Here is a 23,954-nt window from a genome sequence, read left to right as displayed (position 1 = left end):
AAATATTATAACAGTATTATAACCAGAAGTACCTCAAATAACATCACAGTTGTTAATATTTTTGTCCAACAACAAAAAAAAAACAAGATTTGAAGGCTGACTTTTTTGTGGTAAGTTGCATACCCCAACCATTCAAACAAAGTCTAAATGTAGAGTAAAAACTTTCCACTCCTCTTCATGCCACCTGTATCCCTGCTGGAGGTTGAGCCCTGGTTGGGGTGACTGATCCAAACTGGGGTCTGCTTCACAGGTGCAGTGAGGCCAAACACAAACATCGAAGTTTTGAGCAGGAGAAAGGAGGGTGTTTATTTGCAGGGCATCATCCAAGGAGAACCAGGGAGCTCACACTGAAGACCTGACCTCCTCAATAGATTGTGAGCAGGAGTTTTTAAAGGCAGGGGTAAATTTCAGGAAAGTAGAATGTGCAGACAAAACTGCAAGTCAGTACATAATACATGGAAATGATACGCTGGTTTGGCCTAAACAGGCAGGAGGATCTCTTCAACCAGAGGCTTACAGGTCAGAGGTGGATTCAGAGACTGATTTGCGACTGGCTATGGAAGTGAAACTTTGTCTAAAATGTCTGGGGGGGGACAGAAAGGAATGTTAAGATCTGGCCCGAGGACATGACTACCTCCAGGCCCCTCAAGAAGAAATTGAGAACGAAGAGCCGAGTCAAAGTGCAGCCCTCAGCTCCTGTGCCTAAGGTCTGCCTTCCAGCCCACCCATTTGGTGGGGGTCTAGGTTCCTTCCGGCTATCAGGTTGCCTATTTACTTCTCAGGGATAGGTAGCTAGGCCTGGAATTTCCCGCAGAGGGACTCAAGATTTTTATTTCCATGCTTTGCGGATTTGGCAGACCCTAAAAGGGGTCTCTCCTCCTTCCTGTACATCTGTTTGCTCATGCAGACTTATACAAACATATCTACTCTCACACTTGCACACACAAGATTGTTTTTGCCAAGATGAACGCACTCCCTCCTCACCACTCGGGGTCCCGCAGTTCATGAAGTGAGGCAGACGCCTTTCCCCTTAGTGCAGTGCTGCTTCCTTATTAATAGCGGTGTCCTCTCCCAAAGGATGGAGAATTCTTGCCTTCCTGCAAGCTGTCAAAAATAGCACAGCAACCCACATGTGTGTTGTTTTCATTAATTTTTTTTTCTTTTTTGCTGGCACTGTATTTCTGTCAAGCAGATTTCACAAATTAAAGCTTTTAAACATTGAATAGTTTGATAGTACTGCATTCCATGCCACTGCGTCCAGAATTGGTTCCTTCTGGTGGGTTCGTGCTCTCGCTGACTTCAAGAATGAAGCCATGGACCCTCACCATGAGCGTTACAGCTCTTAAAGGTACTGCCAACCCAGAGTGAGCAATAGCGAGATTTATTGCCAGGAGAAAGAAGAAACCTTCCCACGCATAGAAGGTTACTCCAACAGCTTGCTGCTACTGGCTCCGGTGGCCTGCTTTCATTCCCTTATTTGGCCCCACCCACAACCTGCTGATAGGTCCGTTTTACAGAGAGCTGATTGGTCCGTTTTTACAGAGTGCTGATTGGTGCATTTACAAACCTTTAGCTAGACCCAGAGCCCTGATTGGTGCATTTACAATCCTTTAGCTAAACAGAAAAATTCCCCAAGTCCTCAGGGACATAGAAGCCCTGTTTCACCTCTCACCATGATTTTGCATTCAATACCAGAGCCAAAAATGGTGTATGGAGACTTGTTTTTCACCACTTTTGTCTACAGTGGATGTTTTGATGCATGTGTTAAAAATTGCCCATCTCGTGAGAAAAGTGAACCTCAGTTGTTTTTATTTTCATTTCCCTGACTCTTGGACTCTTGGTGAACATGCCCGTTGTCTGCCGTGCTTCTTGGCCAGTTGCTGGTTGCAGAACCAGTTCTCCTAACTCACCCCTTTCCCTCGCGCAGTTGTCTTCCTTGTTCTTCCTGAAACACACCCAGCCCGTTGCTCACAGCCTTCCAGGGTTTCCTGGAGAGGTCCTCATCTCCTTCCGAGTCCTGTAGGGAATTTTCGGATCACCTCCCCTCTGAGCCCGCTCCTCACTCCCACCGCCATCATCCCCTGCCTGCACTCCAAGCTTACCAGCATATGCCTGTGTGCAATCTTGTCCCTGAGGATAAGCCCAGGAGAGCAGGGACCTTGCTATGTCCGTGTTGTTTCTGCAGCATTTAGAAATGTGCCAGGAACTGAATAAAATGGAAACAAAGAGCAAAACCAATAAATAACTAGAACTCTGGGTTTGGAAGGATGCTAAGTAAAAGCCAAGCCCCAGCAGATTTGATAGAGAAAAGTAAAAGAGAAATGTCTAAAATACGAAAGAACACAGAAATGACACTCATTTAAAAACCACAAAAGAAATAATGTAAGAACCTTAGAACAATGTTTTTGAAAATGGAAGGACTGGTTAGTCAGGCTGTTGGTTATCTGTGGCACAGGACTGTGATTCAGAGGAAGGAGCAGGCTGGAGGGCTCCTGTCTTATCAGGGCGGTTCATGTGACTGAGAGTAAGATTCTGGTTTCTCTTGGGAGGAGGTAATTAAGGTGGATGGGATCTAAGGGGCTTGTGGGGTCTGTAGTGTTCTGCTGCTGACTAGAGTGCTGGGTATGTGGACATACCACACTTTGTGAATAAATCAAGCTGACTACTTTTGATTCGTGTTCTTTTCTGTGTACATATAAGTGCACTTCAATAAAAAGTGCTTTTCTGTGTGTATATAATATATGATACTCTGTGTATATTATTTCAAGGCCCTAGTCTTATATATAGTATTAGAGATAAATCCTACCAAACTTTTAAGAAACCAATGTTTATTATTCTAATTAAAATTATAAGTTGAAATAATGTGTTTTATTCCAGTGTTAACTTCTCCTATCACCTGGTATGGGGGGTTTTTAAATAACTTTTGTGCTACAATGTGAAATACATGCCACACCACAATTTAGTATCCTACTAAATCTACAAAGATTAATGTATTATCTGCTTAATTCAGCATTTATTGCAAAACTGGCATACTATAATTCCAGAAAGATGACAATAATGCAACATTAGAATATCTTTCAAAGTAATTTGTTAAATAAACACATTGAAATTTTAAAAATATGATTCATTGACCTATTTCAATAAAAACACTAAATATGTTTTAAAGAAAGAAACATTGAACGTAAAACACATGGCAGGTATCAGGAACGTTGTCTCTGCTTTAGTGATATATGAAGGAAATAAAACTAAGCACCACAAATGTTGTAAAAGTTAATGTTATTGTTTACAGATGAAGTGATCACATATCTTGAAAAAATAATGCATGCTACTAAAATTATTAAAATGAATATATGTTCTGAAGTGAACTTGATTCAAAATTAATACATAAGGTTTAACAGATTTTATTTGCCTTACAAACATCTGTATAAAACTGTAAATGAAAAACACCTCTTTATATTAGACAAAAAAAGGAAAGCAAAAGCAAACATGTTCTAAGACTCATGATATATAGAGAGAAAATTATTAAAATTCTATTGAAGAATGTGAAACAAGTCCTTTAAGATAGGCATATATTATTGACAGGAAAGATTTGATATTGCAAAGATGTCTGACCTCCCATCACTAATTTGGTAAGTAAATATTTCAATCAGAATTCCAATTTTTCTTTAAAATTATTTGTGTAATTTTTTGGTATCACTGAAGGATGGATCTTCAACAGTGAGCCAGAAGCAGATGACTGTGAAGATGAAAGCTGAAACTCCCTGGCCCTCATTCACACAGCTGATTCCAAGACCCTGGGAGAGGCCCTAGCACAGTTAGCAAAAGTGAGATATTGAAACCATGCTGTGTGACCAGCCCTGCCCCTTTCCCAGTGGCCTCCCTAGCACCTTCTTCTGTGGGGGTGTGCTGTGGCCACGTTTAGGATGTGAGGTGTGTACATTTCACAGCTGTGCCTTCTCCTGGAGACATGGAGCCGAGTCCAGACACTGCTCCTTTGGGGGTGCCGTGAAATGCCTGGCAATTTAGACGTGTTGTGCAGAGGGAGGCTGACAGCTGTTCTGTTGCTCCTTAAAGCTAGATGTTCACTACATCACTCCAGCTTCTCTCTCTGCTCTTCTCTCAGGGAGTGGGCTCAGTTCAGACAGGACCAGGAAACCCACGTGCCCCTCCCATAGGGCATCACTGTTCATGTCACACATGAGCAGCTGTGTGTGGGTGTGCAAGTGACAAAATAAGCTGGTGTCACCCATGCATCGTGGCCCCCTAAACAGCTGTGGGAGCACCAGCACTCCGCATTGTCATACTACTCCAGGTTTTTTTAAATGACTGCTTTATTGAGATATATTTCACATACCATAAAATGCACCAATTTTATACCTTGCCAGAAAGGTGTGCAGTTCAGTGGTGTTCCGTATATTCACAGAATTGCTCAGCCATTATCACTTCCTAATTTTATAACATTGTCATCACCCCAAAATGAAACCCTGTACCCATTAAGCAGTTACTCCCTATCCCCTTCCTCCCAGTCCCAGGCAACCACTGATCTATTTTCTGCTCCTCCAAACTTGCCTATTCTGGACATTTTATATAAAGTGAATTATACAGCATGTGGTTTTCTTTACCCGTTCTTTACCCATTCTTCCATTGGTACCTATTGGTACTTATTGGCCCCACAATGCAGCATCCGTTCCAAGGACACACTTTGCTTGTTTTTTTAAAAGACGAGTCAGTGGCCAACATTTGAAAGTCAAGAGATTTTATACAGAATTCCCTATTTCTGCCTCTTTTTAAAAGGCCAGATGATTTGGTGACCACAGGCCGATTCTTGCCAGAGAGGAGGGACACTTCTTTGCCTAGGGCGGTGGCTCCAGGTCCCTGTGGCGCTTACACTTCATTCCAGTCACCCAGTCTCTCATTTATCCTCCCTGCACTGAGTTTGCAAATTCATCTCTAGGTAGTCTCTCTCAATGGCTCACACCAAGTCTCCCTGGAAAATACATTTTCCATTCCAGAACAAGGATACGTACAGTTATATACACATACTGAAAATAACACAAACTAATATTTACTAGCACTCTGCATGATGCCTTCGGATATGTTCTACTGTATTCTACTGTATTTGTATTCTACTGTATTCCATTTTAAAATGCTGGACATGATCCACTGAACTGATTCTAAAGACTCAGTGTTTCAAAAATACTGTTGTAGACCACCCTGTTATATTTTAAAAAGATAAAGCCCCAAGAGATTGAGTGACTTGGTTAATATCTAGAAACCTGGTAAACAAGGAGCTGAGGCTAAACAACCTGTAGGCTTCAATTCAAGGCCCCTTATTTCATAATGAAAAACACTGAATGCCAGACCGCACTGAGTTGAGAAATCTCTGAAGAAATTTAAAGAAGAGTCTGGCATAGTTTCTAAACAGTGGGCGAAGGGCTTGTTACCCAGCAGCAGACTCTACAAGATTCCATAGAAGACCACAGAATATTCAGTAGAATCTACAATGTCTCTTAATCTCTAGAACCTTCTACCCCCAACAGTGGTAAATGTGTAACTGATGATTCCCTGGAGTCAGTTCCAAGCCCTGAACATTAGTGTGACATTTGCACGGGAAAATAGCATTGTTCATAGCATCAGTAAAATTATTGTTATACTTGGACACATTAACAACTACAGACAAGAAAATGATCCCAATTTCCAAAGCTGAATTTATTTCTTATTGCACAGAAACAAAATGAATTTGAAACAGCTTCATATTGCATCTTTTAAATCAATGCTTGTCTTTTTTTCCTTCTAAACATTTCTCAAAGTAGGTCAAAAGCATCAGACCGGGAAGCTACCACTTAACACTGATCATTCAAAACAAATATCACTCTTCTCTAGACAAAAGGCTGTGCACAGTGTAATTTTTCTCTGAGGCTGCTGCTCCTCTTAAACCGTTGTATCCTAGTTGAAAGCACAGAAAGAGGAGGGAAGTGGCAGAGAACAGGAGGGGACCCCAAGGGTAAGCATGGTGACAGTGGGGTAACTGATGCTCTCCAAGCCTCCCCACCACCCTCTTTAGCAGCCAAGGGCTGGAGACCCGTAGAGGGAGAGCTTTCCAGAGAGCCCAGTGAAAAAAGAACTTTTTAGATGGTATTTTGAGTAAGGGATGTAATTTTTATATTTTTTGGAAGCTCAGTAAACACTACAGTTAACATCAGCTCAGCAATGACTGGCCTGGAACACTGCTGTGCATTTTATATAGCATCGTAGTCATCCAGGGCTGTTAGAACAAAATCCAAAGACTGGGTGGCTTAAACCACCAATATGCATGTCTTACAGTTCTGGAGGCTGGTAAGTACCATCATCTGGGTGTCAGCAGACCCAGTGTCTGGTGAGGGCCCTCTTCCTGGCCTGCAGTTGTGCACCCTGGCTGGGTCCTCACATGGAGGGAGAAACATCATCTCTTTCATATCTCTTATCATAAGGGCACTAATCCCATTTGGTCATTCTCATGACCTCATTAACCTCCCAAAGGCCCCACCTTCAAATACCATCCCATTGAGGATTAGGACTTCAACAGATGAATTTGTTGGGGGGACACAGATGTTGAGACCATAGCATATAGTTACGTGCCATCTTCAGCACCACTGCACTATTAGGAGGTGGGAATCCCGTCCAGATTCTCTACAGTTCACAGATCGGGGGCCTGAGATCTGGAAAGGGCTTGAATTACTAATGGAATCATAGTCTTACAACATGTGAGTACAGGACAGAGTGAATTCAGGGCCTAAGATGGCAAGTACTGATGTTTGGGGCCTACCTATGTTGTTTTATGTTGATAAACTTCTTGAGCATCAAAACAACTATTTCATTGGCTAAATATAGCCTTTAGTTCTATGTTTCATGGATAAAAGAGTGCAATGAAACCTCATGTGCCAGTTATTTAGCATCAACTTTCTTCTGTTTTGGCTGTATGTATCTCCTATGTGTTAAAGAATACTTCAAAGGAAATGGTACATTGTATGGATTTTCCTAGAAATGTGGTAGTCTCCCCTAATCCAGGTTTTCCTTTCTGCAGTTTCACTTACCTTCAGTCAACCTGGGTCCAAAGATGCTAAAGGAAAATTCCAGAAATAAACAATTCATAAGTTTTACATTGGGCACCACACTGAGTAGTGTGATGAAGTCTCTTACCATCCAGCTCCATCCTATCCAGGATGCGAATCGTCCCTTTCTCCAGGGTGTCCACAGTGTACACACTGCCCACCCATTAGTCACTTTGGTTCAGTTATCAAATCAATGGTCACAGTATTGATACCAGTGGGCCGGTATACCCCATACGCCTGTGGGACCTCCACCCTTGCTGGTGTCCGGTCTCTTGACACCGTTGTGTGAAGGAATTCAAAGATGAGTCAGAATACAGTGAAAGTACAGAGATTTATCACAAGGTGAAAAGTACACACTCAAGAAAGGGGAGTGTGGCATGCTCAAGAGAGAGTCATGCCATGGGATTTGCAGCTTTTATCTTTATGAGTTTCTTTAACCAAGTGGTGGAATATTCCTCGAAAAAGGTGGAGACTTCCCAGAACTGTGGTACCACCCATTTTTACACCAAATGTGGGTGTTCCTGGAACTGTCATGGGGTTGGTGGATGTGTGGTTTACTGTGTTAATGAGTTGATAATGAGGCCCTAGGAGAAACCTACGTCAAATTCAGGGCCATGTTGACTCCAGTTGGTCTCAGCCAGCTTGGTCCACCTCCTGGTATTTCAGGGTCTTATCAGCTCATAGCATCTGCAGCTATTGCACGTTTCCTTTTGCTCATGATGTGAAACTACTGCTGGGATTTTCTATTCTCCTGTGACCACACCGTATTATTCCTCACTGTACTATTATGTCTCAGTATCACAGTGCTTGTGTTCAAGTACAATTTTTATTTGATTTAATGACCCCAAAGTTCAAGAGTAGTGATGCTGGCAATTTGGATATGTCAAAGAGAAACCATGAAGTGCTTCCTTTAAGAGAAAAAATGAAAGTTATCAGCTTAATGAGAAAAGAAAAAAGTCATATGCTATGGTTGTTAATATCTACAGTGAGAAAGAATCTTCTATTCATGAAATCGTGAACAATGAAAAAGAAATTTGTGATAGTATTGCTCTTGCACCTCAAACTGCAAAAGTTACAGCCATAGTGCATGATAATTTCTTAGTTGAGATGAATAAGGCATTAAATGTGTAGGCAGAAGATATAAATAGAAACACCTTCCAACCAACGGCAGTAGATTCAGCACTATCCACGGTTTCCAGTATCCACTAAGGCTATTAGAACATAGGCCCCGTGGACGCTACTGCAGGGGACTGCTGTGCTTCATTAGCTACATCTAACAGACATGCCTCTGTTAATCCAATGTCATTATTACACAAAGTTAGTATGGGTTCTGTACTATCATAGAACACTCAGCCCCCGTGCCATTTCTGCAGTTGTCTTTTTTATAGTTGGCTTGTTTGAAGCAATATCAGTCAAGATCTACACATGACATCCTGCTAATAGTTCTCTCAAGTCTCTCTTCTTTTTTATCTTATTTTTTTAGAGACAGAGTCTTGCTCTGTTGCACAGGCTAGAGTGCAGTGGCACTATCTCGGCTCTCTGCAACCGCTGCCTCTTAGGTTCAAGCGATTCTCCTGCCTCAGCCTCCCAAGTATCTGGGATTACAGGTGCCCACCACCACACCGGACTAATTTTTGTATTTTTAGTAGAGATGGGGTTTCACCATGTTGTTCAGGCTGGTGTTGAACTCCTGACCTCAGGTGATCTGCCTGCCTTGGCCTCCCAAAGTGCTGGGATTACAGGCGTGAGCCACCGCACCTGGCCTCAAGTCTTTTTTAATCAATAAAAATTACTTCTATTCATTTGGGCAGAAAATAGGCCATTTTGCCCATCAAATCTCACACATCCTAGGTTTGGCTGACTATATTCTCATGGTGTCATGTAAGGTGTTTATGCCCCATATTTTCTGTAAACCAGTAGTTAATTCTAGAACTTTGCTTAGCTTCAAGTTGAACTCTTTGGATAAGAACATCATAGGCATCCCTGTATAATTCTTTGCCTTACAATGGAAAGGACATAATGTCTGGTCCTGCTGCCTTGGCGATGTAAGACAGACTCTTCAGTGGGTAACAGCCTTGGCCTCTGGTGCTCCCAGATTCATTGGAGGCTGTGAAGTGGCATATTTTTATTACATCATTCCTCCTGCATTTGTTAGTGGCTTGTCTGTTGAAAAAACTTGCCCATCACTACTTATTTAGCCTGAAATTCAGTATATACAGGAGACAGGGAAAATGCTTAATTCTTTCCTTTTATCAAACTTGAGTGTGATTTGTTGGTGCCCAGTACCTTGCATTTCTCTTATTAGGCGTGAATTCGGGTGTCTTTTATTCTTTTTCCCTTTTTTTTTGACAGCATCTCACTTTTTCACCCGGGCTGGAGTGCAGTGGCGCAATCTCGGCTCACTGCAACCTCCGCCTCCTGGGTTCAAGCCATTCTCCTGCCTCAGCCTCCCAAGTAACTGGGATTACAGGCACACGCCGCCAAGCCCAGCTAATTTTTTCTCGTATTTTAGTAGAGATGGGGTTTCATCGTGTTACCCATGCTGGTCTCGAACTCCTGAGCTCAGGCAATCCATTCGCCTCAGCCTCCCAAAGTGCTAGGATTACAGGTGTGAGGGTACCTTTTTTTTAATTGGCTTATGGGCCATTTTTATGTCTTCCTTTGTTAACTGATTATTCACCATTTTTACCTTTTCATCCTATTGGATTTTGGGTCTTATTTTTCTTGTGTCTATAAATCATCCTTTATTAGCATAATTAGTCCTTTTCCTGTGACATATTAATTCTGTTTTCCCCAAATTGTTATTTGCTATTTTTACTTTTCTTGTACGGTACTTTTTTTCCATGCTTTTTTAAAATCATTTTTTTCATGTAGACAATTTTGTTAGTATAGTTTTTAATTGCCTCTAGATTTTTTAGTCATTGCTAGAAAAGTTTTTCCAAAGCCAAAGCTATAAAGGAATTTATTCACATTTCTCCAATCCTAGTATATGGCTGGTTTTTTCTTTTTTAATACTTAGATCCCTGATCCATTTGGAATTGTAACTGCCCAATGGGTTCATCTTGTCTGCATCCCACATACAGTCGATTTATCAAGACAGAGGAATTGCATTAGAGTAAGAGTTTAATTTTAATCCACACAGAGCCAGCTGAACAAGAGACCAGAGTTTTATTATTACTTAGGTCAGCCTCTCCCAAAATTTAAGAGGCCAGGGTTTTTAAAGATAGTTTGAGGGGTGGGAGCTAGGGAATGGATGCCGCTGATTAGTTGGGAATGAAATCAGTGTCCAGAATTGGTGGGTTCTTGGTCTCGCGGACTTCAAGAATGAAGCCGCGACCCTTGCAGTGAGTGTTACAGTTCTTAAAAATCGTGCGTCTGGAGTTTGTTCCTTCAGAGCTTGACATGTGTCTGGAGCTTCTTCTTTCTGGCAGGTAGGTGGTCTCACTGGCTTCAGGAATAAAACTACAGACCTTCCAGGAGAGTGTTACAGCTCTTAAAAGCAGTATGGACCCAAAGAGTGAACAGCAACAAGATTTACTGCAAAAAGCAAAAGAATAAAGCCTCCACAAGTGTGGAAAGGGACCCCACTAGGTTGCCACCGCTGGCTTGGGCAGCCTGACTTTATTCCCTTATCTGGCCCCACCCACATCCTACTGATTGGTTCATTTTACAGAGAGCTCATTGGTCCATTTTAAAGAGAGCTGATTGGTCAGTTTTGACAGAGTGCTGATTGCTGCATTTACAATCCCTGAGCTAGACACAGAGTGCTGATTGGTGCATTTATGATCCCTTAGCTAGACATAAAAGTTCCCCAAGTCTCCACCAGACTCATGAGCCCAGCTGGTTTCATCTAGTGGATCCAGCACCTGGGCTGCAGGCGGAGCTGCCCGCCAGTCTAGAGTTGCGCCTGCACTCCTCAGCCATTGGGCGGCCAATAGGACCCGGCCTCACGGAGCAGGGGCGGCACCCGTGGGGGGGTTGGGCCTCCTGGAGCCCACTGGCGGAGGGAGGGCTTGGGCATGAGGGGCTGGAGGTCCTGAGCCCTGCCCTGCAGGGAGGCATAAGGCCAGGCCAGAACTCGAGTGCAGTGCCAGCCAGCCAGCACCCTCTGCAGCTGCTGGCCCGGGTGCTAAGCCCCTCACTGCCCTGGGCCAGCAGTGCTTGCTGGCCGCTCCGTGTGCAGGGTCCTCCAAGCCCGCACCGTGCCCGCTGGAACTGGCGCTGGCCTGTGAGTGCCCCCGCCCGCAGCCCCAGTTCCCGCCCGTGCCTCTCCCTCCACACCTCCCAGGAAGCAGAGGGAGGCGGCTCCGGCCCAGAGAGGGGCTCCCACAGTGCCGTGGTAGGCTGCAGGGCTCCTCAAGCACGGCCAGAATGGGTGCCCAGGCCGAGGGGGCGCCGGGAGCGAGGGCTGCTAGCACGTTGTCACCTCTCAATAGGGGTGTGGAAACTGGTCGTCTTAGGCTGAGTCTGCTTCTGGGTGTGGGCACCGGAGGAGTGGCTGGTCCCAGTGGAGTCATCCAGGCATTGGAAATGCAAAAGTCTGAGAAGACATCTCAGAGGGCCAATCATAGGTTCCACCGTAGAGATGTTATTTACAGCAGTACTTGAAGTTACAAATTTTGTGACCTCCAGACAATGGCTGGTTATCATTTAACTACACGTACATCTTATCAGAATTCAGGCCCCTCTCACAATCCTAAACCTGTAGTCTTTTATTAGTTTCATAAAGGAAGTTTAGTTTTGGGAAAGGTTATTATCATTTAAACTATAAACCAAATTTCCCCCAAAGTTATTTTGGCCCATGCCCAGGTGAACAAAGGTAGCTTGGAGGTTAAACGCAAGATGGAGTCAGTTAGGTCATATCTGTTTCCCTATCATAATTTTTTTGCTGTTATAATTTTTGCAAATGTGGTTTCAGAATTTATTCTCATATGTGATATAATAGATCCAAATTGGTTTTTTCTCATATGGCTTCCACTGATCATAAATACCTTCTTCCTCCTAATTTAAATAACCACCTTCATCATAAATCCTAAGAGAATTTTCATCTTTCCTGTTTCTTTGATCAGTCAAGTACCAATGCACAATAGGTTTAGTGTAGAGTGTTTATAATAGTTAATAATCTGTGAAAAGCTAGCCCCAGTCACTGTACTTCTCCTGGCCATTCCTGCTTGATTGTTCTAATGAATAAAATTTATCGTCAACTTTTGAAACAAAAAAAGTTAATAATCTTCTTATTGAGGTCACATAAAATTCATAATTAAACTTGGAGAGAATCACCATCTTTCTGTTGTATGTCATACAGTCTTCCTATGCAAGAATATGGTGTGTCTTTACATTTCTTTAGTCTATGTTTGGCACAGTAGTAACTTATGAACTTCCTCTCATAGGATTTGACTGTTTTTTGTTAAGTTTATGCCTGGGTATTTTATGATAATTTAGGAAAATATTTCTACTAGTTTATTCCTTTCTGTCTTCTGGATACGTAAATATTTATTTATTTATTTATTTGAAAATGGAGTCTTGCTCTGTTGCCCAGGCTGGAGTGCAGTGGCACAATTTCAGCTCACTGCAACTTCTGCCTCCCAGGTTCAAGCGATTCTCCAGCCTCAACCTCCCCAGTAGCTGGGACTACAGGCACACACCACCATGCCCTGCTAATTTTTGTATTTTTAGTGGAGATGGTGTTTCACCATGTAGGCCAGGCTGGTCTTGAACTCCTGACCTCAAGTGTCCTGCCCACCTTGGCCTCCCAAAGCCCTGGGATTACAGGTGTGAGCCACCACCCCTGGCAACATATATTGCTTTCTAGTCTGTATGCCTCTAATTGTTTTATATATTTATTTGTTTACTTTCCTAAGAGTATGTTAACTAATATATAAAATGTAATGACAAATAGGAAGGCAATGGATATTATCTTGCTTTCAATTTTAAAAGGAAAAGGAACTCTATTTTCCTATTAATTTAAGTTATTGGATCTTAGGAATATATGTACTCTCTCTCTCTCTCTCTGTCTCATATATATGTGTATATATAAATATCTTTTAAATTTTAGCTTAATCAGTGTTCTTAACACAAACATACACTGCATTTTATCAAATATGTTTTGCTTTCTATGGAGATGAATGTATGATGGATTATATTCATGAATTTCTACTCTCATTCTTGCATAAATCCTATTGGATCATAATGTATTAATGTATTAAAATAAATCTGCTGATGGATTCTGTTCACTATCATTTTATGTGAGATTTTACATTCATATTTTTAAGCAAGAATGCTTTTCTTGTGCATTCATTATTAGGTTGTATATCATTGTAATACTCACTATATAAAAATATAATTAGATATTTTTCTTGCATTTCCTGCTCTCTGGGCTGAAATGGCACTAATAGCATCTGAATGTTAAAGGTTTGGTAGAATTCCCTGCATACCCATTGGCCTGGTGCTTTCTCATACTTGCCCTCTTTTTGCAGCCCTTATATGTTTCTTCTATAGAACCCAAGTTGATTTGCAAGGAAATTTGAAACTATGGAAAAGGGGAGAAATACACCTGTCATCGAGAAGTAGAACTTGTAAAGTGCAGTTTTTTACAGGGGAAAATGCTATGTAATTGTGCAGTAGTATGTTGACTAAGGCTGACTGTGTTAGAAGATAGTTAGAAATGATTACGTTTGTGACAGATTTGACCAGCCACTGAAATTATAAATGTCTGGTCCAAAAATCATTGATATTTTTACTTAATCTATGAAGTATTAAATTTAATAAGCTGGCTAATCAGTTTTTAGTTTTCTTTTTACAAATGCCTAACTTTGCATATTTTATTGTTATTTAAGAAAAAAGAAACGGCTTTCATATTTTTATCATAGGTTGATAAGTCAGGTAATAAATGAAATTTATCAGGTTTCCAAAAGAATCTATGATTATGACTAGAATTGTGATTTCTCTGGGATGCTGTAGTGAATGTTACACTCAAACTGATAATTTGTATATTAGGCTGTATCTCATGATGTGTGTGAAAGAACTGATAGTTAAAAACAGTATCCCTTCACTTTCATGAAAACACAAGGCAACCATGAAGTTAACACAAAGTATATGTAAGGGTTAAACTCTGTCTTGTCTGTCTGAAAGTTTTCTTAATATTGGTTTCCAGGTTCAAAAATCAGGAAATGCCTTGTTTCATAGGCTTTACACAGAGGCCCTGAAGAGGGACTTCTCCATCCCAGGAGCCAGGGAATGGGCCTGAACAGGTCCAGCCATCACGGTCATGCCCTGAGGGCTGACTGCAGCCACACCGCCACCACATGAGGTCAGACAGACAGATGGAGCAGATTAGGAATTACTTCTGCTGATGTGAAGACTGCATTTTCCTAACCACAGGCATTTTCTTCTTTAAACATTTGGTGACAAGTAGTATTTGTTAATATCACAAAAATACACAACTGGCAGTCAGTAGAAAGGGCCAGACAAAAATAATTTCAGAATGACTAACAAATGAAATATAAAACTATCTGAGCATGTTTCAGGGAAGTATTACTTTATAAACATAAATATAGAAATTAATGATGAATTTAATATATGAATGTTAAAATTCAATATGTTGAACATCCAACAAAAAGTACCAAGAGAGGAAACAAATGGGACAGGAGGTCTTTTCTAATGATTCAAAATTATCCACAAAAAAGCTGCTGTGTCCCTCCAGCGCTTTGGAAGGACCCTTGCAAGCAAGGGCTGTGTGGTCCCAGCTTCATTAGCTTAGTGGCATGTCAATCTCTGATCAAAAGCATTCACAACCTTAATTTGGGGATCCGGAAGCCTTCTCAAGAGTAGGAAGTGTTTTATAAAAAGCCCTGCAAAGAACAAAAGTGTTTCTATTAAGTCTTGGAGAAAACTATGGAAGACAGACTGTTTTTTAAATGATTGATGATTCTTAATGTTGTTTTGAAGCATTACCTGTATTTCCATAAAGGTCAAGACAATAAACAGTTTGGAAATGATCACTTCTCTACTCTTGAGAAAAGTGGATTTATAAAAAGGGTGGCTGGCTGGGCGCAGTGGTTCACGCCTGTAATCCCAGCACTTTGGGAGGCTGAGGCAAGTGGATCATGAGGTCAGGAGTTCAAGACCAGTCTGACCAACATGGTGAAACCCTGTCTCTACTAAAAATACAAACATTAGCCAGGCATGGTGGCAGGCATCTGTAATCCCAGCTACTCAGGAGGCTGAGGCAGGAGAATCACTTGAACCTGGAAGGCAGAGGTTGCAGTGAGCTGAGATCGTGCCACTGCACTCCAGCCTGGGCTACACAGTGAGACTCCGTCTCAAAAAAAATCTAAGTTGAGAAACTTGAATTTGGGGAACATGACAATCAGAAGAATAGATGGAGACCAGTGTTGTGCAGAGGGTGAAGGGATGGACACTAGAGTCATGCATCCTAAACTTATACTCTGCCTCTTCATTATGTACATTGTTTAGTGTCTCAGTGCCTCAGCTTTCTTATCTGTAAAGTAGGGACAGTAATGTGTATGTCATTAGAATTGTTGTGAGATTTACTATATAGAAAGCCCTTGGAACAGTTCGTAGACTATAGTTACAGTTGTATGGACAGTGATATGATCATGATGACCGTGATGATGATGGTGATAATGATAGTAGTGGTGATGGTGATGATGATACTGTTGATGATGGTGGTCATGATGATGGTGATAGTAGTGATGATGATGATAGTAACAGTGGTGATGGTGATGGTGATGGTAATGGTGATTGTGATGATGTTGGTGATAGTAATCATGTTGGTGGTGATGGTGATGATGGTGATAGTAATAATGGTAGTGGTGATGGTGATGATGGTATTGATGATTGTGGTGGTGACAATGATGGTGATAGTAATGGTGGTGGTGATGGCGATGATGGTAATGACGACTATGATGGTGATGGTGATGATGGTACTGATGATTGTGATGGTGATGGTGGTGGTGGTGATAATGTTAATAGTGATGTGGTGGTGGTGAGTATAGTGATGATGACAGTGATGATGGCAAAGGTAGGAGGAAGTAGAAGCAAGGAAATCAAGGAAACATTGTGGCTGATTATTGGATGACCACTACATTACAAGGAACCAACGTGAACCAAAGAAGACCAGGCTCAAAGATTAAAATAAGAATATGAAAGCAACAACAACAACAACCACAAAAAAACCAGCAAAAAACTCAGTGGCTACGACAGCAAATACATAGTCTATAAAATTAGTCCAGGAGATTCACTTAGCAAATAAGTGGCAAGAAGAGAAACAACAGAAACAGGGACAACAACAAACTCTGGAGTGGAGGAAGGTATCTGATATCAGAGTTGTTCCAATATGTTGTCTAAAAGCAACAAAAAAATCACAAAACCTTAAAAGAACAGAAAAGCATGACACACACAAAGGAAAAAGCTATTAATAGAAATTATCATTGAAGAATTCTAGATATTGGATGTGTCAGACAAATACTTTAAAAAATATGCGTAAAGAACTTAAGGAAATCACGCCTAAAAAAAATCAAAGGAAAGTATGATAACTAGATATCACCAAATAGACAATATCAGTGAAAATGTAGAAATTGTTGAAAAAGAACCCAGTAGAAATGCTAGAGTTGAAAAGTACAATTACTGCAATAAAAATAATCACTGGGTCGGCATAAGAACAGATCTGAGTATAAAGAAGAAAGGATCAGCAAACTTGAAGATAAACCAATGGAGATTATCAAGTGAGTGGAATAAAATGAAAAATGAATGAAGAAAAATACAGAGAAATGAATATACCCGTGATACATCATGAAGAATACCAACAAACACATAATGGGAATCTCAGAGGAGAAGAGAAGAGAAACAGGGACAAAATTACTTGAAAAAATAGTGGCCAAAAATTTGACAAAAACAATTCATTTATACATCTAAGAATGTCACAAACCCCAACGAACTTAATGAGATTGACATCTATACACATCATAGTGAAACTAACAATGTTAAAGTGAACATTTTGAAAACAGCAAGAGAAAAGCAATATTTACTTACAGGTGAATCACAATATGATTAGCAGCAGATTTCTAATGAGAAATCATGGAAGCCATTAAGAAAGAATATTTGATCACACCTTCAGAGTGTTGAAAGAAATGACTGTCAACAAATAATTATAGTCCTAGCAAAATTATCTTCAAAAACAAAGAAGGAAAAATCAAAAGACGAGTCACATCCACACAAAAACTTGCACCTGTATGTTTGTAGCAAAGCTTTATTCATAAATGCCCAAACTTAGAAGCAACCAAGATGGCTTTCAGTAGGTGAATTGATAAATAAAATGTGATACATCTAGATAATGGAATATTATTCAGCAAATGAAATGAGCTATTAAGCCAGGAAGACAGGGAAAAACTTAAATGCACATTACTAATAAGCAAACCTGAAATAGCTACATACTATATGAGTCCAACCTTAAGACACTCTAGAAAAGAAAAACCGTGGAGACAGTAAAAGGATCAGTAGTTGCTAAGGGGAAGGATGGCAGGGAGGCATGAATAGGTGGAGCACAGGGGATTTGTAGGGCAGGAAAGATACTCTGTACAATACCGTAGTTGTGGATACAGGTCTTTATACATTTGTCCAAACCCATAGAACATACAACACCAAAAGTGAACCCTAAGGTAAACTATGGACTCTTAGTAATAACGACATAATTAATCAATTGTAACCAATGTACCATTCTGCAGCAGGATATTGATAATGAGGGAGGCTGTGCATGTGTGGGGCAGGGGGTATACAGGAAATCTCTGAACTTTCCACTCAGTTTTGCTGTGATCCTGGAAGTACACTCAAAAATAAATTCTATTAAAAAGAAAACGAAGCCGGGCACAGTGGCTCACACCTGTAATCCCAGCACTTTGGAAGGCCAAGGCGGGCGGATCACGAGGTCAGGAGATCAAGACCATCCCGGCTAACATGGTGAAACCCCGTCTCTACTAAAAATACCAAAAAAAAAAAAAAAAAAAAAACCAGCCAGGCATGGTGGCGGGTGCCTGTAGTCCCAGCTACTCGGGAGGCTGAGGCAGGAGAATGGCATGAACCCGGGAGGCAGAGGTTGCAGTGAGCTGAGATTGTGCCACTGCACTCCAGCCTGGGTGACAGAGCAAGACTCCATCTCAAAAAAAAGAAAGAAAAAAAGAAAAAGAAAAGAAAGGAATTCTGGAGACAGATGCTGGTGGTGGTTGCACACCATTGTGAATGTACTTTATGCCACCAACTTGTGTCCTCAAAAATGATTCAAATGATACACTTTACATTATGTATATGTTACTACAATTAAAAAATTCCAGTAGCTGCAAAAGAAAAGATGAACCGCAGAAGGGGAGAAAATATTTTAAAATATATATCTGATAAAGGACTTGTACCCAAAATATACAAATAACTCTTAAAACTCAACAATATAAAAACCACCCAATTAAGAAACCAGCGAAAGATCTGAACAAACATCTCACCAAAGAAAACATACATATGGCCAATAAAAGCATGAGAATATGCTCAGTATTATCAGTCATTGGAGAAATACAAATCCAAACAATGATGATATGCCACGTCACACCTGCTGCAGTTGTTATCAGTGAAAAGACAGAAACTAACAAGTGTTGCAGAGGATATGGAGAAATTGAAACCCTGGTACATTGCTATAGGATTTTAAGTTCCAGCCACATTGGAAGACAATCTGGCAGTTCCTCAACATGTTAAATGTAGTTACCCAGACTCAACAATTCCACTCCTAGGTGTATAACCAAGAGAACTGAAAACATGTATCAACACAAAATCCTGTGCACAAATGCCCATAACAACATTCATAATCATGAAAAAATGGACTCAGCCAAAAGGTCTACCAACTGATTAATGGATAAACAAAGTTTGGTATATCTGTACAATGAAATATAATTTGGCAATAAATAAGAATGGAGGGCCACGGGCAGTGACTCATGCCTATAATCCCAGCACTTTGGGAGGCCGAGGCAGGTGGATCACGAGGTCAGGAGATCGAGACCATCCTGGCTAACGCAGTGAAACCGCGTCTCAGCTAAAAATACAAAAAATTAGCTGAGTTTGGTGGTGGGTGCCTGTAGTCCCAGCTACTTGGGAGGCTGAGGCAGGAGAATGGCGTGAACCCGGGAGGCGGAGCTTGCAGTGCGCCGAGATCGGCCACTGCACTCCAGCCTGGGCAACAGAGCGAGACTCCGTCTCAAGAGAAAAAAAAAAAAATGAATGAAGTACTGATATGTGCTATGATAGGAGTGAACCTTGAACACATTATGCTAAGTGAAATAAGCTATTTGCAGAAGCTCATATATCATATGATTCCATTTATATAAAATGTCCAGAATAGACCAAACTGTAGTGACAGACAATATAAGTGACTGCCTAGGACTAGGTGAGATGGGTAGTGGGTGTGGGGAGGAAAAGAGGGGAAAAGGGGAGTGACCACTACTTGGTCATTTTGGTGACGAAAATATTCTAAAATTAGATTAGGGTGATGGTTCCACCATTCAGAGAATATGGGATAACCCTCTGATTTGGGCACATTGAATGTGTGAATTTGTGTATGTGCATTATATCTCAAATAAAGGTGATTTTAAAACAAAGTTAAAAAGGAAGAATTATAGCATAGAGCACCTTTTGTAATTATGACAGCCTAATGGGGATAGAAAGCAATTAGGACATGGCCAATGGCCAAGTACAGTGTTTGATTCCTTCACAGAAATGCTTCAGACTGACTCTGGGTCCCTTGAGCTTAGCATTTTCAAGTGCGAGGAGAGCATGTGTCCCTGCTGTGTTGACAATAATTTCACCGGGCAACCCACAATCAGAAAGCGGGACATGCCTGGGCTTTATTTTCGTCTTTCAATGATGGAGCCAAGCCAGCAACGTCAGGCAAAGAGGGAAAAAACTCAAGAAGGCAGATTGCCTTTAAGAATTTTGCAAACTGATTTAAATGTTTAATCAGCACACTTCAACCACTTTATTAATATGTTTGCATACATATGTGTGCACGAAGGCAGGGCTTTTAGTATTCAGGATAACTCATCAAGATGGTGCATACGTTTCTTCCAGAGTCATGCCATCAGTGTCTGTATGAATCAGTGAAGGCGGAGAACGCTAATGCTGTCGCGTGTTGCCGATGACACAGGCCTAGACCTGTTCTTGAGAGTAGGGCACGCCCTGTGGGGCGGACACAGCGGCAGAGCCTGCAGATCAGGCAGGAAAAAGAGGGCAGGTGCACCAGGCCATAGAGCTCCAGCAGAGAGGGGATGGTGTTATCCCAAGCATGGTTCAGAAGCGGGGAATTCAGGAGTACAGATGCAGGCAGAAAAGCAGCCATCTGGCAAATATCCAGCTCTGGCTCAGGGAGCCAGGGAGCCCTGGTGACAGCGCCCACAGGGTGGGACAGAGTCCCTGCCCGATGCCATGGTCTAGGCAGTCACCAGTCTGGGCCCCAGGCAGCAGAAGCCGCCAGGCTTACCCTTCCTGGAGTAATTAACCACCTGAGAAAGGGTCCCTGAAGCAGGTCAGTATTCACCTATCAAAGCTGGAGACTGAAAGGAGAAAGGGTCTATCGAATCCTGGAGTGATTACCTTACTGAGTTCCTCTTTCCTGAGATCTGGATGGAATACATTCTGGGGAAGGGTGGAAGGTGTATGGGCATGGGCCATGTAGTTAGATCTGCATGGCAAGGACTCAGAGTCTGGGAGCCATTGACAAGCACCTCCACTCCTTGAAGGCCGACGGCAGCTGCGGCTCTCCAAGGTTAAAGAAATGAACCACCCCCTGTGCGTTGTCAGTGGCCAGGCCTATGTGGTGGAGCGCCTGGCCGTTCGTGAAAATCTGCAGTGGGATTAGGTGGCATTTGGCCGTTCATTTTTCGAGTTTCTGTGTCTTGGAGGAAAATTGAGAGAGCACATATGGCCTAAAAGTTTAACTCCTATTCATTGATCAGAATTATAATTTTCACTTTAATGATTTATAAATGTGTACCTTCAAGCACTAATGTTTGCTCTGTATTTTTAGATGGCTATCCCAAAGAAGAAATGATTTATAGATGGAGAAAAAATTCAGTGGAGGCGGCTGACCAGAAATCATGGCGGCTTTATCAGTTTGACTTCATGGGCCTCAGAAACACCACAGAAATTGTGACAACGTCTGCAGGTAGGAATTTACTGAAAGAGGCATAGCTCTCAAAATTCAGCGAGGCCTAAGGCCATATGTAGTCATATCCTTAATGTCCCAGCCTTTCGGGTAACCATGATACATTAGTGATTCTGGAGACAAAACAAGTGATTCAAAGTGAAACTGTGTTGTAATGTTTTAATTGGTATGGGAGAGGGATGATTAGAATTAATTCATATTTTTGAATCCAGGCTGTGTTTGCATAATGTCTATAAACCTAGCTATAAACTTAACCTAACTCACTACTGACCATATTTACACAAACCAATTTTACTGATGGGGAGAATTCTGCAAATTTCCATGCACAAGAAGAATCAGATATTATTGAGAATCCACACATAAAAGAAGCTGGTTTGACATGTCCTTTGAGTTTCAATTCTTTTTATTTACTCTAAGTTTTATCTTTAACTTTGAGTTTCTTTTTCAATGATGAAGTGCAATAATTACCTACCAATTTGATTTTATGAAGTGATTATTACATGCATATTCAAAATCCTGTAATTAAATAGAAAGACTTCTTCTGCCTATGAATATATGTGAATGTGTTTTGTTTTGCTTTTTGTCTTATGTCTTATGTTGTTGTTTTCTGGTTTGGGTATTTCATTATTCCTAGGGTCTACTTTTTCACAACTGATTTTCCTTTGGCAGGGTGTGGGGTGCAGATGGGGGTAGAGTCAGCTTTTCTACTGATATTATTTGTTAGTATGAAGAATTTGTTGGCTCTTAAAATTATCTAATAATTTATTTTATTGGTGAGTAGATTAAGATGCCAGTTTTGAGAATTAATGGTAAATATCTTTAAAGCCCAGTCTTAATTCTTGATACCACTGTAAAATAGAGAGTTATTGACACATCAAGAAAAGTCCTGAAAAAGTTACCTGATTAAGGGAGAAAAACAAAAGATTCTCTATGGGTGTCGTGGTGGAAAATGTGAGAAATGGGATCTGTGTTTAAATGTTAAACAATGACAATGTTAAATAATGGAACACCACAATTTATGTAAATGAACTGCAGAGGCAGTGCAAAGGGAAATGTTTTGGGATGCTTGCTGCCAATTAAGAGGCACCTACCTTGGTCATGTAATTCCCTGTCTTAAAGGCTGCAATGCACCAGCAGACCTTCGGGGTCTAAGGCTGCCTGAAGGGAGTTACCAAGCAGCAGGGAGGACTGCTCTAGCATTTACATCCCAAAGGTCACTGCTTCTCCTTTCCTGGTGTTCTCAAAACAAAAGGAAATGCAAAGTTAAGCTGAACCCATCTAACTCAGGGGATTTTGAAATTGATTGCAAGCAAATACTAGCTCAGAAAAGTGACAAATAGAAGGAGACAACATATTTGAGGCAACAGTCTGAGCAATTCTTGTGCTAGGTGTTACTGTGGCTCTTAAAGAAATTATAATCGATCTCTAAAGTCATATTTTTAGTAAGTTTTACAACCATATTCGATCTTCTGTATAATGACACTTGTAAGGAAAATGTCCTTTGGATAATAAAAAAAAATTCCCATTTCATATGCTCGTGACGGACGCATGGTAGCTGGAGCCCACAAGCATGAGAAGTCACGCTCTGCCTGCAACTGGGGTGTGTTGTTGCGTGTTTTCAGGCCATATCCAGCGTCAATTCAGGTGTCAACAGTTCACTGATTAATGAATATTCATGAAACACCATTGCTTGCTAAATGTGATTGACATTTTCACAATGTGGAGGATCACCCATGGGGCTGTGATGGCATTTGAAAGGATCCCTGTCGGATAAATGCCTTTTTATAGGCAAATGTTATTCCTTGTTTCTCAATCTCCTAACTCAAAATTATGACTACAGCAATAACACACTTACTTACATAATCCCTTTTTTCCAAGAAAACGAAAGCATTTGCAACACTGTCTACTTGGTTCTCACAAGTCGTTGTAAAGTTTGAAAAGGATGGACATGATTGTGCCAAGTTTTCAGGCTTATGTAAATAATTCTACTAGGGAACTTATCTGTGAAATGGAAACACTTTGGGAAACCTCAGAATTGGGAGAACGAGATGTGAAGCCTGCAGGTGCATTGCCAAGTCCAGGCCCTGGGAGGTGGTCTGTGTCTCTTATTGCCTCCCACCATCCTCTCACTGTGGCTACTGTGGCCCGCCATGCTTTGGGCACAGCCCTAAACAGCTGCGTTTATTTGACTGGACCCACTTTTCTCTGTTGGGATAACATGAATATCAAAAAATATGATTTATGACATTCTGAGACTTGAATGTAATATATTAAATATGTTTATTTAAAATGCACAAAGACTGTTCAAAAACATTAGTCACCGAATTAGTTTCCTGGAGCTGCTTTCGCAGTTCTACCAACTGTGGCTCAAACGACAGAAACATGTGTCTCAGCTCTGGAGGCTGGAAGTCTAGAATCAAGATGGCAGGCCTGGCATCTTCCGAGAGCCGTGAGGGAAGGATCGGCTCAGGCCTCTCTCGGTGGCTTGCAGGTAGTATTCTCTCCACGTCCTTCTAATGTGCAGCGAATGCAAGAAGTGAATTCTGTTCTATTGTCTTCTCCCTGGAGGTGTCGATCTCTGTGTCTGCATTTCCTCTTTCTATAGAAACACCGGTCATATTGGATTAGGCCTGCCTTCATGACCTCAA

The 23,954-nt window shown here is 41.3% G+C and overlaps 1 protein-coding gene across 1 annotated transcript in view; it reads left to right on the top strand.

The window, feature by feature from the left end:
* The window catches only part of GABRG3 (gamma-aminobutyric acid type A receptor gamma3 subunit), a 557,527-nt gene that overhangs the window by 484,748 nt on the left and 48,825 nt on the right, over positions 1–23,954 (top strand). Inside the window, exon 6 of the mRNA XM_025390323.1 lies at positions 21,169–21,306. Coding sequence (XP_025246108.1) covers positions 21,169–21,306 — 138 coding nt within the window. The remainder of the gene's footprint in view (positions 1–21,168; positions 21,307–23,954) is intronic.

This window comes from Theropithecus gelada, chromosome 7a (assembly GCF_003255815.1).
Source record: "Theropithecus gelada isolate Dixy chromosome 7a, Tgel_1.0, whole genome shotgun sequence".
NCBI lineage: Eukaryota > Metazoa > Chordata > Mammalia > Primates > Cercopithecidae > Theropithecus > Theropithecus gelada.
This window is presented reverse-complemented; position numbering and strand designations above follow the sequence as displayed.